Source organism: Uloborus diversus, chromosome 4, assembly GCF_026930045.1.
Source record: "Uloborus diversus isolate 005 chromosome 4, Udiv.v.3.1, whole genome shotgun sequence".
Classification (NCBI taxonomy): Eukaryota; Metazoa; Arthropoda; class Arachnida; order Araneae; family Uloboridae; genus Uloborus; species Uloborus diversus.
The window spans coordinates 61,812,389-61,828,609 of NC_072734.1; the positions used below are offsets into that span (position 1 = coordinate 61,812,389).

Sequence of the window (16,221 nt, forward strand, 5' to 3'; positions counted from 1 at the left end):
GCTAAAGCAGAAATACATAAAATATACCGCCAGCTCAGTCATTTCTAGCCGAGGACTGCAGTTTCGTGCTTATTAGCACTCATCAGCACGGCATAGGAAAGTGACTGAGCTGGAGATGAAAAACCTCTTAAGGAAGCCAAGAGTGCCAAACAAACTGGTAGCTAATACAGAATTAGCGCAGACCAGACTAGTGACCGAAGCAATGGTTCGGTTCAACTCGAGGATTGAAGGCAAGGCATGGTGTATTCAGTAAATTACTGCCCAATAGCCAGGGCTAAAGCAGAAATTTTTTTTTGGAGGGGGGGGGGGAGATTTTTTTTTCTTATGAAATTTTTGGAAAAAGAAAATATCTGCTTCCAAACATTTTGTAGTCGTGTCTGTTTTCTAACAAAGACAACCTCAAAGACGGGATGGAGTTAAATGTCCGTTGCAAAGAAGGTTCAAGCGATTTTATTTCATTTTAACTTATTATGAATTTTCTGGAAGTAGCTCAATTCTGTGTGACGAATACGTGTGACAGCGATGAAAGGAGTGGGATGCGAGGGGGGGGAGGGATTTCAAAAATAGCTGAATTAAGTTTTTTTTAGTTTTTCTTTTTTTTTAAATTTTCATTTATTGTTTGTAAGAATTTTGACCACTGTGCTGTAGCCATTCATGGATTTCTTTGCACCGAGAAAATAGTTCAGAACTAGGTAAGCTTAGAAACTGAAATATTCTGCCATTATATGTTGAGAAATTAGGACAGGGGTTGGGTGCTCTTCTGTTCTTGAGCCTAAAAATGCACCTTTAGGTAATATTTGCTACTATTGAAGAAACAGTGGGAGTGCTTGGAATCTCCACTTCTTGGAAATATTTTGCCACTAAGGCTCTAAAAATCCAATTTCAAGCTTTTTTTTGACGTTGCAGAGAAAGGTATAGAAGATTTATGAGCTGAGCTCCAAAAACCTTATTTTAAAGTTATCATCACGATATTAACTGGGGCTTAGGGGGACTTCTATCGGAAATTATTTGTAATTGAAGCCCCAAAAAAGGACATTTATGCTGCTTTTAAGAAAGTTAAGGGACAAGGGCTGAGTAAGCTAATCTCTGTTGAAAAATTTTCCAAACTAAAGTTCTGAAATGCAATTTTTTGGTTACTTTTTGTAACATTTGTGAAGAAGCATAGGAAACGGGGACTCTTCTCCTGAAAAGTTTCGAAATTAAAGCCATAAAAACGCAAATTTAGGCTTTCTTTTGTCTCTTGAGCAAAAGGTGTACTCTGAGGAAAGCAGCATTTAGAGAATGTCCAAGTGTCTGAAGTTAGAATAAAGAATGATGCAAAAGCTAGAGCAAAATTATGGAAATAATAGTTCTGTTTTAAGGAGGGGAATATAATTTCTCTCCCAATTAAGACCTAAATTGCTTTTAAAATAAAACATAAGTTAAATTTTGTTATCTTCTCATAATATTTTCTTTCATTTTTTTTTCTTCTGAAAAAAATTCCTACAATCACAAGGTTTTGGGAGGGGCCATGGCTCCCCTCTAGATTCGCCCCTGTGTGTCAGTATTGTGTTTGCGTCTCTCTGTTCCTGTGTGATTTTTGATTATTGTTTTATGGCTGCTCTGCTATGTCATTTTGTCCACTTTTTTGAATCAGCTTATATATGTATGTGTGTATTTAAGCATATCTGCATGTGTTAAAGTAAATCGTAACTAACAAAATCTAACCCTTTAGAAATGTCTTGTGTACCACTGAAATCAAATTCGAGCATTAATGTAAGGATTTTTCCCATTCAAAGTTTTTGGCCATTAAAAATGTCTTTTTTTGCTTATTTGAAGTAAATTATTTAACAACTTAAACATTATTTATCCCTTTTCTTGTTTATGAATAATTAATTAAATTAACAGATTTTCTCCTTTTATTGACATGAAAAAGCTTTTCTTGTGCATTTTTCTTGAAATTCTTTTTTTGACTAGGCAAAGGACCACTAAAAGAACACTATGAAAAAGTAATTAAAGACAAAGGATTTTCCCATGTAGAGGTATTGACTTTGTGGTTACCAGCTGCGGATTATCCGTTGTTTCTTGGTTTGTAAATATTCTCAATGAATTTTAAAATCAACTCTAAATATCTGATATTCTAAGTTTTTCCATAATTATTATACTTGTTTTCTTTTAGTATTTGTACTTAATTTTCAACTATATGAGTAATGTACAGTCTTTTAGAAGGTTTGATGAACATTAATGGTTAAGGTGATATAAAATTATGTCCTTATATTGCTTTCATGGAAAAGATAACTAGATGTTAAAAAAAAAAAAAAAAAAAAAGAAAGAAAGAAAAACAGGCGCCATTTGGAGGTATTAACCACATATATGGATAGATTGAAACTTTGGAGTACTTTTTTCCTTATCTTTATAGGATTATGCATTAGGGTGGAGTGAAAAAAAAAACGAAATTGAGAAATATGTTTAGCCTGTATGCAGAAAAGTTGCCTCTTACTAAGCCTATTTATCATACAAAATTTCAGCTAAATTAAACAATATCTTTAGCTGCCCATTTGAGGTTCAATTTTAAGTATTTAGCCTCATTTTTCACTAAACTCGCGAAAATGAGCGGATAAAATATAATTATCTCCCATTTGAATCTATGAATTGTTGAAATTAAACTCTGGAGAGTTAAATAATTAATGTACAGTTAGTTGAATGTTCTAGGTAATTGCGAAATGGTTTTCAAATGTGCATCAAGATCACACATCGCATGTGCTGTCTCAGCTCTGACTTGTCCTTTCCTTGCGATCACCGCTATCAACGGGGTTCTTTGTTCTAGTTTGTTGTCTTTCTTATTTGAAATGTTCTATTTAGCTTGAATTATTTCAAACTATTAAATTATAACTTCAAATGTAAATGAAAAAGCTTGTTTTTACACATAAAAAGTTTGAAAAGAAAAAAAAAACACAATTAGAAGTCAAGATTTTTCTTCACCAAAGTAAATGAGATAAGCATCAAGCAGCTGAATTCCATTGAAATATATTGAAACAATCTTGAATTTTGAAACATAATTACCGAGTTCAGCCATTTATCCCCTTTAACGCTCTTGAGGGCTCAGCCAGCTCTCTCATATGTTTTCTATTGTTGACCAGAATTGACCAATATAATGTTTTCTTGACGTTACTCTATTCTATTCTGTAAGTTATTCTAATTACACTGTAAAAGTATACACTTCCAATAATACATGATGAATTAGGTCTTATTTTATAGAGTATGTATAATATAATAACATATTCTGTTGAAACTTTCAGGTTCTCTGATGGGCATTTTCTTGAAATACATAACCGAAAAGATCTCTTAGCTGTCGTTAACCTTCTGCAATGACTGTATTCTTTCTTTTCAAATGTAAACGAAGACATTGTTTTTACATGTAAAAAATACTTGAAAGGAAAAAAAACGATTTCAGTAATTTTTTTCCATTTATTATTTTTTAAATTAAATATCTAAAACATTTCTTCTTTTTATTGCTTGTGAGATTAATTACTAACGTTTGTGCCCTGCTTAGCACTTTATTCGTGGCCGATTTGCTGCTTTTTATTGATACCCAAGCATCAGAAATTGTTCGTATCCCAGACCGTAGGATCGCTCGTGTATGCGGGGAGGGGGGGGGGGGTAATTTTCAGCATGATTCCCCCTTCTTAATGTGGTAGTTTGTATCTGCCCCTGTCCGATACATCAGCCTCAATTATTATGAATGCTGCTTTGAAAGATATGGGAATAATTACCAAAGAAGATTAAGCCAAGGTGGTCAATAGCAAAATCAAAAGGTAAAGAAGAAAAAAAAGCCATTGACTTAAAAGGAAAAATGAAGAATAACATTTTCAGCAGAATATGATGTAGAGGACACCAGGGTTAGTTGTTACATTCGAATTTAAAAATAACCGCCAGGAGAAACTGACTTTACTTGTAGTAGATGATAGCACTCACCCATCTGCATTCCCTGACAATTACTGGAGTGCTTGCAGTCAGTAGCATGGAGAGTGCTCTAGGAAAATGGTTTTTTGAGTCTGGAAGTAATTTTTCTTTCCGCTGTTATTTTTCTATTTGTGACGAAGCCGTTGCAGATAACGAATTTATTTCTGTACCACGTGAAAGCCTACATTTTTAGGTAAGTGCTAACATATTTAAAATAAAAAGGTATATAAAGATATAATACCAGTAATATGAACCAAGAACTAAAGTGGCATCGTATGGGGCAAGTTGTTACAATTTTGTTGGGGTTAGTTGTTACAAGTAACAACTTGCCCCATGCAAGTTTTAATTTAATATTATGTTTTCTTTTTAAATGTGATATGGTGGGAGACTATAAAAACAAGACGGGCAGGTGCAATGCACCTAAAGAAACATATCTGGATGTGGATAAAGAAGTAATTGCAGGTAGTTCATTACGAAAGACAGCCGATGAATTTCATGACACACTAGAGAGATTCTGTAGTAAGATGAAAAATGCTAGTGATGGTAAGTCTTATTTCTGATCTGTTTTATTGCATGATTTAATTCATATAAAGTACTGTAGTTAAATGACAATAGCAATAAAAGTAATAATTCTGATCTCTTTCATTCTATGATTAATTTATTGTTAATATGTATGGTTGAATAAATAATAATAATAATTACAACAATGATAATAATAAATAATGTATTATTCGAATGTAGGTTTTTCTCCACGCAGCAGGAGTGCAGAAGTGAAGACGGTTCGCAAGCGGAAACCATAGGTCAGCGCCACTTTAATAGATACACCAGTAAAAAAATATTTTGCAAGCCGAAGCTGGGAAACAAAAATCTGTGAAAAGGAAATTGTGTCTAACAGAGAAGAAATCAACAGACACACAGGCAAAAAAAAAAAAAATCTGTGTCCAAACAGTGCGTGCGTCCTTTGGATGAACATGATGAAGACTGGTTCTGCATAGAGTGCTCTAAACCGTACACAGAATCCAAAAAACCAACTAAACACCTTCAATGTTGTAATTTTGACAAATGGGTACATGACCGATGTGCTAAGTTTGATAAATTATATGCTTGTGAAAATTGTAATTCAGACAATGATAATGATATTTTATTAGAATAAGTCATTAATGAAGTAAATTTGTAAAGCCAAAAAGTTTTTGATTTTTAACGCAGTTAAGAATTTTTAAAATTTAACAGAACAAACCAGAAAATGTGTAAAATTCATTTCATCACTAAAATATATCTCATGTAACAACATGCCCCGTGGAGGGGTAAGTTGTTACAATCTACATCTATTCAAAAACCCTGAAATATTTTGGAGTAGTGGTTTGTAATCACTTTTAAAAAATATGTTATGAATGTTAAACAATCTAGATACATTTTAAAGTTTCACGCATCTAAATAATTTAAATAGTTTAGCGTAAAAAAATATTGAAAAAAATTGTAACAACTAACCCCGGTCTCCCCTACTTTAACGGTCAAAGAGGCAATACTTTGATTAAAATTAAGGACTGAAAAAAAAAAAAAAAAAAGCCAGAAAGACAACATAAGACCAAGTTGTTTGACTCTACTCTTGTAACCTGTTTCAAAGTATAATGTACCATACCCTCCTGTGTCTGGTAGCTCTCATAAGATTAAGATAAGAATAACAGCATTTTGAAAGAAAGATATTGATGTTTCTAAGTTACGAACTATGGGTTAAGTGCAAACAGTGATCAATACATGTTTTATGAAAATGGAGTTATAAGGAAAATTGAGAATTACATTGAACATTCATTTATTAGTTACAGTGAAACCTGTGTAAGTTGACCACTTGCGGTGAAATACTTTGGTGGTCAACTTAGACAGGTGGTCAACTTATAAAGGGGGTAATGATTATTATTATTATTATTTTTTTTTTTTTTTTGTAAGTCTTGCACCATGCATTCATTTTTTGCCTAATTGACACTTACTCTTTCTGTTCAACTCACTTTCATTGTTTAGCATTACTTTGAATCAATAATATAAAATGTTATTCGAATATTTTTAGAGATTATTTTCCCAGAATGATGTATAGTATGTTATGAAAATTTAAAATTTCAGTAAATTGATAAAAAAAAGTCTTATTGTTTATGAAAAGTTAATCATTTTATATTAATAGTTCCTAAAAAATTATAGTTAATCAAAAAATAAAAAATTTTTCGTTTAACAACAAAAGAAAAACAAGTTTGGAGAATAAAAGGGTTCTTAGTAGTTTTCCCATGTGGTTCAACTCAAAAGGAGGTTTAGTTATGCTGCTGTTTCATTAGTTGGTAAAATGGTGGTCTGGCATCAAAAATATTCTTGGAAAGCTATAAAAAAAATAATAAAAATAATAATTTGTTGAATAAAATTTTTAAAAATAAACCAAGTGGTCAACTTACAAAGGGTTTTTTACGATACTCCAAACCAAACTTGGGGTTCATTAGTGGTCAAGATAGAGAGGTGGTCAAGTTACAGAGGTTTTCTTTCATTATATAAGATAGGACTAATTCCGTTCTTGACAAAAGCGGTCAACATAGACGGGTGGTCAACTTACAAAGGTGGTCAACTTTACAGGTTTTACTGTACTAGCAAAAATACCCGGCGTTGCCTGGGGCAGCAATAATTATGAGAAACAATCGTTACTTGCATTTGTTTTCTGTTTTCAGTGAAAGAACTTAAAACACACCTTTTTGACGTGATTTAAAATCTAGCTTCTTCCTTACTCATAAAACTAAAGTAGCAGTAAGTAAAAAGAGCAAAATAGTATTCATTTAGAAACGAAAACACGAAGTGTATACAAATTTGAAGAATTTCCAAAATATGAAATTAAACTTTACATGTTTAAAAAGATTTATCCGTTAGTACTTTTTTTAAAATCTAAAACTTTCTCTCTATAGCTATTGATGTACGAACTGTTTTAAAAAATGTAGCCGCCCGTGTTCCCCTTACACTTGCTTTAGTTATTTTGGGAAATTTCAATTTTTATGGGCACTTGGTGCGGTTTAAAATCTTACCAAATTTGCGAGAATCATTTTGGGACACTTTCGATAATACTCCCCCTCTTTACTAATTTTTATTATAGAAATATTGTTGCCAGATGCTGAGATACTTTTGGTCAAAATAAAATGGCGCTAAACTGTTTCATCCGAAATGTTTCCAAAATAAGTAGTAAAATTTGGCGATTGTTTGAAATCGTGCAAAAAGAAAAATTAATGGAAGTTTTAGTGCGGTTTATGGGTTTGCCTAATTTAGTTGTTGAATTATTTTACATAGTATTTTTTTTTTTTTTTTAAGTATCTTTGATTGGCGATATTTTGTTTATTTGGTGAAAGCTGAGAAACATTATTACGTAGTCTTTGGGCTCAAAAACAGCGACAGTGGAAAAAAACTGCCAAATGCATCAGCTACTGAAATCTTTTTGAAAAAATTCTGGTGATATTTCTGCTGGTTGGTTGGATATAGTGAGCAAGTGTCCAATCAGCATAAATAATAATAATAAACCATTAATTACATAAGTTCCGTTTAAAAGTAAAATGATCAGCCAAATCCATTTATTTTTAGCCAATCTTGTGGGAAAACGTTACTTTAAGATTTGACTTGAGAAAAGCCTCAAAAAGTCAGACGAAACGCAAAAATATTTAACAATACAACAATTCTTGGGAGTTGAGATGACACACTAAATAATGACTTGGGTTGATGAAAGCCTTCGAACAGGGAACAAAAAAGCTCATAACTCGTTTTTTATACAACGTAGAAACTTCGAACAGATGCTATCTTCAGCAGAAAAATTGGCGCTTTCGATGGACATATAATGTCAATATGTGCACGTTTTTTTCCACCCCCATGTTGGGGCATTTATGCGAAAATTGGGACTAAAATTGGAATAAAAAGGGAACTATCAATTGGATTTTTTTCGAACTGGTCTATAAACCTTCCCAGTACCAAACTGAACAAACAGTGAAAGTTTCAGTCAAATCTGCCGGGTAGTTTCTGAGATCTTAGGGAACAAATTTACCAAACTCCATTTTTATATATTAAGAAGATATACAAATGAATTACCATTACACCAGATACTATAACATTAGGGTGGAAAAACAGCTGAGCCAAAGGGATACTGTTTAGAAATTAGGGACAAACTAGAATAATGTGAAAAGATGATTGTGGTAAACTTTGCACAGATCAATGGTATGTCTACGAAATATGAAATATAATTTCGAATGGAAATATTTCAATCAATTTGTTAAGAAATAATACAGTCATTGGATCTTTTCGTTTACGTATTTCAAGAACATGCCCATTAGAGACCAAAAAAGTTTGAACAGAATATGTTATTAGAGTATACTCAATTATATTAAACCTAACTCATCACGTATTATTGGAAGTGAATACTTTTACAGTTTAATAGAATAACGTATCTATCTCATTTAGTTTGTGAAGAAAAATCTTGACTTGTAATTTTTTTTTTTTTCAAACTGTTTATGTGTAAAATCAGCCTCTTCATTTACATCTGAAGTTATATTTTAATAGTTTGAAATAATTAAAGCTAAATAAAACATCTTAAATAGGAAAGACTTTTATGCAAGTTCAACTAGGAATTTAACAGACAACAGCAGCTCAGTGCCGAGCAGACAAATATTGATTTATTTTATTTTTATTGCATAGAAAATCCCCAAAAGTACCAATCTTATGGCAACCCATTTGTTTACTCATGGTATATCTTTTTGGTGAACAGATTATAGGATCTTAGGATATGGTAACCCATTTGTTTATTTAAAGGTCTATCATTTTGGTGAACAGAGTATAGAATCTTAGAATATGATTGTGCTTCTTACCTGAACATGAACACGAGCAATAACTTTTCAAGGACAATAACCAATTTATTTTGTTTCATCGCGTAAGGAAAAAAAAAAGGGATGTAAAAAGTCTGATTGGGTGTCTCTATGCCTTATTCTTGGAGAATGAGCTGCTGTTTTTTCACCAATGTTTGCCACATTTAAATCTTTTCCCGATGGTTCGCTAATCTGTTGATATTAAACGTAGCTTAGTAGCAAGCTTTTTTTCTTTCTTTTCTTTAGCATTTGATTATGATTCAGATAAAGTTGCCACAGACATGTGTCATTTATCCAAAAAAGAAGGTTATTTTTTCTTTTTTCAAAAGATACCAACTGCTTAATAAAAAGGATTTTTAATATGACTTTAGAAAAAGTCAAAAAAGGTTAAGTACCACCAAGTGTTCTCAAAATGGCAGTCTTTCTACTGACAAGCATAAAACAGTACGGTCAACATTCCTTTGTTTACCTCTGCTATTATTTTTATCGATATTAAGCAGGGTGCCCATCGCCCCGAGTGATGGGGCACTCTCCCAAATACCACTGACTCCCTCCTCCCAAATCAGAAAAATACCCCTAAAAACAACCTCCTTAGATATTTCAATGGCTAAATCTGTGCAATGATCCCCCCCCCCCACCTCGTGGACATCTTTTTTGTAAGGTAGAGAAAGCAGTTAGGCTTCGTAAGAGACCAAAAATCTTTTAATTCTAAACCATTTTTAAAAAATTACAATTTTTTAACTAGCTTCTCCACGTTTTTCATTTCTGTGTTAAATGTGTTTCATCCACAGCTGCCAACTGCTACAAAAAAAAATTGTAGTTTCTACGAACGACGCTAAGTAACTGATGGAAGTAACTAGCTGTTGGGGGGGGGGGGGGGACACGCAGGAGAGTGACGGTGCAATCATTAGATGTAGCTTTTGAAATCTGACTGCATCGGCTTTAACACTCTCTCATTTTTGTCTGCTATGCCATTCTACTGCTTAGACATTAATACCTTTTTGTAGACTATTATTTTCAACTCTTCTTACATATATATATTTTTCTCCTGAAGACTGCCACACCCATTCAAGCCAACATCATTTGTCAGATACAGTTTTAATGCTTACCAGAGATATAGCTCTTGAAGATTTTAATGAATTCTAATTTATTTCAATTATATTGTGCTATTTTATTATGATATAATGCATGTAAATATAGGAAATTAAAGATGCTTCTACTCTCCAAGCATGACATAGTGTTTAAAGCTGTTTTATTAATTTTAAAGTAATTATTTTTATGCTAATGCTTAAAATGGCCATCTTAGAAACAGTTTCAGATTGGTTTTAGTTTTTTTTTTTCTTTTTTTTTAAGTTTATTGATTTGTATACAATATACCCAGCTGCTCTACAAAACTTCAAAATGCTTCTCAAAATCACCACAAGTGCTCCTCAAATAGTTTCTCCAAGATTGGCAACACTGATATTTTCATTTTGTAATTATGGTGTCTAACGATTCAGCTTGTATTGAGTGTTTAGTTATATGGAAGTTTTATAACATTTGACGTCGCATTATAAAGTTTTAATTTCACCTATTTTGTGGACCGGAGAATAAAACAAATATTTTCTACTAATATTTAAAAGACAGCATAGTATCAATATATATGTATAATTTTGCGTAAATTTTTTTAAAAAATCCAAATTTTAAGCTACACAATTTTTCCTCTTTTTTTACTTTGGACTGTTTTCATCCCTGCATTGACATATGACCATGAAACATTGTATTTAGGTAAAATAGGTGACAAAGAAACTCCTGGTGACCATAACTCTATTTTGATAAAAAGTGCAAATACGACTTTTCCTAACAAGCCAAAATAGGTATTGTTTTTTTTTTCATCGTTGATTTGAAAGTTTCATCATGCAAATTGCATGTCATTTGTTGAAGCTGTAGTATGATTAACAGAAAAGCAGTCATTTTTTTCTCCCCTAGCCTGAAAATCACGATGCAAAATATTCTTAACTCTTTGATTTTAAAGTTTGACCATAGAAGATAAAGCATTTACTCTCAAAGTTTAATGTTAAAAAGAAAAAAAGTTGAAAATGTTTTGATAAACAAATTTTTTTTAACGGAAGTAGCACTACCACCAAGTTATTCATATCATCTTATGTCATTGATTTTCCTTTGAAATAGTGATCAAAATCAAGTTTCAAGTGGAAGACCTTTTTTTTTCAAGTCATTTTGAAGCCTTTTCACTCTGTTTTCAAATGTTCAGCCAATTCAACAAACAATGTATAATTCCCTTTTAGGGTGTGCTGACTTAGGAGTAAGTCTACATACTTCCTCTAGTGGTCTGGACTTGCCAATGAAGGTAGTTGATATGTTTGGATGCTGTCTTCCGGTGTGTGCTATTTCATTTCCATGGTCAGTATTTCCTCATTTAAAATTTTGTTAAAAATATAATTCACTAATTAGCAAAAGCTTTTGGATGTCTTTACATCCACAAGTTCACTTCTTTTTGCATTTACAAAGAGATTCCTTAGACAGGACATTGAACAGTGACAGATTCACCGTATCGTAAATGTCACACTGCAAGGGCCCTCCACCCCACATACATGAGGACCTTGTAGGGGATAAAAATGTGTCTATAAGTGATGTTTTCTTTAGTTTTGTTATAGACAAATAGCCCCCCCCAATGATATCATGACAGGCCCCAAAACTTGTACATCCACTACTGACCTTGAAACATGTGTGGAATTTTTCAAATTTATGCATTTACAATTTTCTTTAACCTTTTTTAACTTTTCAGCACAAAGGTCTTTATTTCTTAGGAATGTTACTATTGTTAAAAAATTTTGAATTTAAGTGGCTGAGTGCACAAAAGTATTTTCAAATGCAAAATTAACTCTTATTTTTTTTGAAAAAGATCAAGCGGGGCCTCCGTGGCACTATGGTAGAAGCTTCGCTTCATATGCCGGAGGTTGCGGGTTCGGTTCCCGCCGGTGCTGGTGTTATTTCCTCTCTATGTATTGTAAATCTTTCTTGTGTTGTCTTATCTATTAACAAAGAAGTCCAACCTTTCGAGGCAATGGCACCAATCTTTCCGAAGTAGTTTATTACGGACACACGCCAAGAACAAAAAGATCAAGCTTTTCTCAAGACATTATTTGTAGTGCTGATAACTCAAGAAGAAAACTATTGCATATTTTACCATTTTTGTAATTTAGACTAAAAATGTGTGACTTTTATGTGAATATAATTTTGGGGCAAGGATAGATAAATGGATGTAACCAGAAAAAATCTATTAAGCTCATTTACAGATATTAGAGTCATTGTACCAAAACTGAGAAAAACAGTACTCAATATACATGTTTTATATCAAAATATGAACATAATACTCATTGGCTTTATTCTTTTTCATTTCAGTTTATCAGAGCTTGTAAAAGACGACATTAATGGCAAAGTGTTCATCAACAGCATTCAACTCAGCCAGCAATTGCAGGTAACTTGGAAAACTTTATAACCTTCACAAAGTTCTACACATTCATAAAACTCTTGATGAATATTTAAAAGAATTAATTGAAGTTGGAAAAAAAAAATTGAACTTCATTTGAAGAAGACTTGTAAAATAGTCTGCAAAATTTCTAAATGCCTGTAAATTGAGTAGACAAGTAATATCAGTTTATAGCATGGAAAAATAATTTTGCTCAATGGTAATTAAATGCTTGATGGATATAAAATTAAAGGGTTCTTTCATTTAGAATTAATTTATTTCTAAACAAAAATATTATATCTAGAAAAAAGTCTCACTTAATTTTTTATTTTTACACAGTGTGATAAATTTTTACTTTACTTTTACATAGTAAAAAAAGTATTATATTTATAAAGTTTTCACTAAAAAATCGGCCTAAATTTTCATTTTGCTTACCCCTGAAGTTTTTTTCTTCGGCCCGACTGCACATGCATATGTACCTAAGAACACAGAGATGCCCAAAATGTGCATTTTGATTGATCCCAGAGTTAATTACCACGAATTTTCTTGTGATGTCTGTATATATGTATAAATGCGTGTATTTCACATAACTCAAGACCAGTATGCAGTAGAAAGCTGAAATTTGGTATGTAGATTCCTAGTGGGGTCTAGTTGTGCACCTCCCCTTTTAGTTGCATCCAGATGTTACAGAAGGGTTATGTTTAACCTTTTTGGGGAAAATGTGTTAATTTCAATGCAAACTCAAGTGATGCTATAATTTGGCGAACAATTGGTGGTATATCGCCAAGCTTTTGATCGCTTGGTTTTGTCGCCAAATTGGTAAAAAAGGTTATTATTCCAATCTGGTTTCAATTTGGCGTTATTTAGAGAATTATCCATTGAATCATGTAAAAGTTGTCAATATTGGGAACATATTCTCTATAAAATGCTTTTTTGCATGGGTTCACGTTAAACTAGGAAAGAAAATATTTAATTGAGTGTTTCCTTGTTTTTTTAGTTATTCAAAAAACATGCATTATTTAATACATATAAAAATGAAGCAGTGAGGTGTCCTCAGATTTTTTAAAATTAGTGTTACTAATTTTGTTTTTTTAGCAAAAATCCCCCCCCCCCTTTTTGAAGGTGCAAATTTACTACCAAAAATCAAATACAATATTTTATTGCAAGATTTTTCCAATAAAATACATTGTTATTTCCCTATGTGCTAATTTTTAATTTCTAATTTCCTCATTTTGAAAAAGATATGCTATCTAACTATTTTACTTTGCCCCACATTTCCCTATTATTAAAAACAATTAAAGTTAACTAATATATCAGCTATACATAAAATAGAAATTGTTTCTAACTTGCCTTTTTATCAAATCCAAACTTATCTGCTTGTTTTTCACTAGGCTCTGTTTAAGGGGTTTCCAGAAACAGCGACTCAGTTGTCAAGACTTAAAAAGAATTTGATTCAGTTTAGACATCTGCATTGGGAAGAAAATTGGAACAACATCATTTATCCAATGCTAAAGGAAGTCTTGGATCGCAGATAAAAGTGTGTCTAGCCTCAAGGCGAAGGAAATATGTTTAGTGTATTACTTAAAAATGGGGGCCATCTTAATGTGATAATGGAAGAAAGATATAAATATCCTATGATTCTGAACATTACCCAAAAAGTCTTTCTTCTAAAACTATGCTCTTGAATTTTACATGGTTAAACAACACAGTTAATTTAAACAGTGAAATACAGAGTTGACACTGGATTTTATGAACTGTTTGAAACAAAAAATGCATAACATTGAGAGTTTTTATAATGGAATAGTATTGTTTTCAACATTGTTGTCAACACAGATTTTTTGAGACTGGCAAGCTGTTTACGGATTAACCTGAGTGTTAGTGTATTAAATGTTTGTAAAATGGAGTGTCAACTGTATATCAATTTAATTTAGTGCTACATCTCTGGTTCATCTGTTGTACCAGAGTAAAACGTCCCTTTTTACAACCATGCCAACCAACTGAAAATATTAGTGGGGTATTCTAAAGGCTTTAGAGTTAATAAAACTGAGAACTCCATGGCCTGTAAAAGTTTTAATCCTGCATTTTACTGGTTTTATATAAGATTTTTCTCATCCTTCATTTAGAATCTATACCAGAATCCTTATGGGTGAGAGTAAATTAAATAATAAATTAAGCTAAATGCCAGAAAAACCGTATACACTCGCGTATAATTTGATCTTGCATATTATAAATCAACCACCCTACTTTTAAGAGAAAAATCGGGAAAAAATCGAAAACCTGAATATAAGTTGAGGTGATCTTTGAGTGTAAAAACTATTAAAATAAAGAAAGAAAATGAAATGTAACGCACATTCTTATGTTAAAAAATGTAAGATTTTTATCCTTTCGGTCAAAAAGGGTTCATTTTTGTGAACAATTTTTGTGAAGGGTTCAATTTCGCTGATACCATTTTTGTTACTTGTTGCTTTGATTTTGAATTAATACCAATAAAGTTTTTTGATCCGGACCAGAAGTGAAGCAATTCCTGGTTCAGCGCCCCCGGAGGTATTGTTTTGCTTGAAGGACTTTGACCATGATATATTTAGGACCCCCCCCCCCAGTCACGAACACGGAGAATCTTCAACCGGCTGTCATCCAACTCAGGACAATTCAGTAATGAGTCCGAGTCCTTAACGGTCAGGTCACCACGGCCCCACGCAAGTATATACGGTAATACTTTGTTTTGTGTCCAATGACTCAACAGCCTCATAATTATTCTATTTAAGTTTATGTCATGTTGCAGAGCACATTGAGAAAGAACTAAAACTCATTCAGCATCGTAACTTGTTCTAAGTGTAAATAGTTTTTGCATAAAAATTTTTTTAGTGGAGTAATAAGTCAATATTGTCTGATAGGTTAATCAACAAGTGGTTGATTACCGATTACCAAGTGTATCGCAAATTTTAACCTTTAAAAATTAAGACTAAGGTCTCGTTTCCCCCGGGGACAAACTGAAAACCCATTGGGACTTCTGAAAATGACTTTTAAGAAAATCAGGACAAATTATTCTTAATCAGGACAACCACAATTATGTCTCGCAAAGGCCATGGTGAATTATAGGAAAAGGGTTAACAGGTTAGAGGGAATAAACTGTGGGTGCGTGTTGTAAATTGTATAGATCCATGTAATTTTATGAAATTCGTTTTTGCTTTATTGCTTGATCTTAATAACATCCTGCCCAAAACAAGATAAGCAGGCAGACATCTTAAGTGCAAGTTAAGTTTTGAAGTACAGGAAAGGTCGAAATCAGGTCTCTAGAAAATATCCTGACTTTCTCCTTTTTATTTAATGAAAATCTTTTTTTCAAAATGATTAATGACCTTGTCGAACGTATTTAATGGCAACATACCTGAACAAAGTGCTTTTCAATGAAATAGATTTTTATTTATTTAAAAAAATCATGTTAAAAAAAACCATTATTAATTTCAGAGCTTACAATATTAAATGGTTTTAAACAAATTAGTAGACATTCATACCTTTTTACACATTCCAGTTGTGTAGGTTTGCTCATATGACTAAGATTTCTCTTTCTTTTACGTTACTTATTCAGGAATGGAAATGTTTGTGAAGCTATATTCAAATAATTTTAACAAATGAACATTACATTCTTCTACAGTAATTCCTGTTTAGTACGCAGGTTATAGATGTGTAATTTATTTTGTTCTTAATCTGACAATTTGTTTAAAAATGAAAACTGTTTGGATACCTTTAAAGTTATTTTTAATGCTAATTATAACGAAAAATATTTCATGTAGGCCTTTAGGTTCAATTTCACAGCATTTCAAGCTGAAATGTGTAGTACTCTATGGGTAAATTGTCATGACAATATTGGATTATAATGCTGAGTGTAATGGCAGCCCTGGCCAGAGAGCAAGTCAGGACGGCAAGCAAATAATGGATCACTAA

General features: G+C 32.3%; 1 protein-coding gene across 1 annotated transcript in view; it reads left to right on the forward strand.

Annotated features, from left to right (window-relative positions):
* The window catches only part of LOC129221528 (chitobiosyldiphosphodolichol beta-mannosyltransferase-like), a 65,675-nt gene extending 50,907 nt beyond the window's left edge, over positions 1-14,768 (forward strand). Inside the window, exons 10-13 of the mRNA XM_054856018.1 lie at positions 1,957-2,067; positions 11,093-11,207; positions 12,210-12,285; positions 13,668-14,768. Of these exons, the coding sequence (XP_054711993.1) occupies positions 1,957-2,067; positions 11,093-11,207; positions 12,210-12,285; positions 13,668-13,811 (446 nt within the window). The 3' untranslated portion in view covers positions 13,812-14,768. The remainder of the gene's footprint in view (positions 1-1,956; positions 2,068-11,092; positions 11,208-12,209; positions 12,286-13,667) is intronic.
* Positions 14,769-16,221: the final 1,453 nt, after the last annotated feature.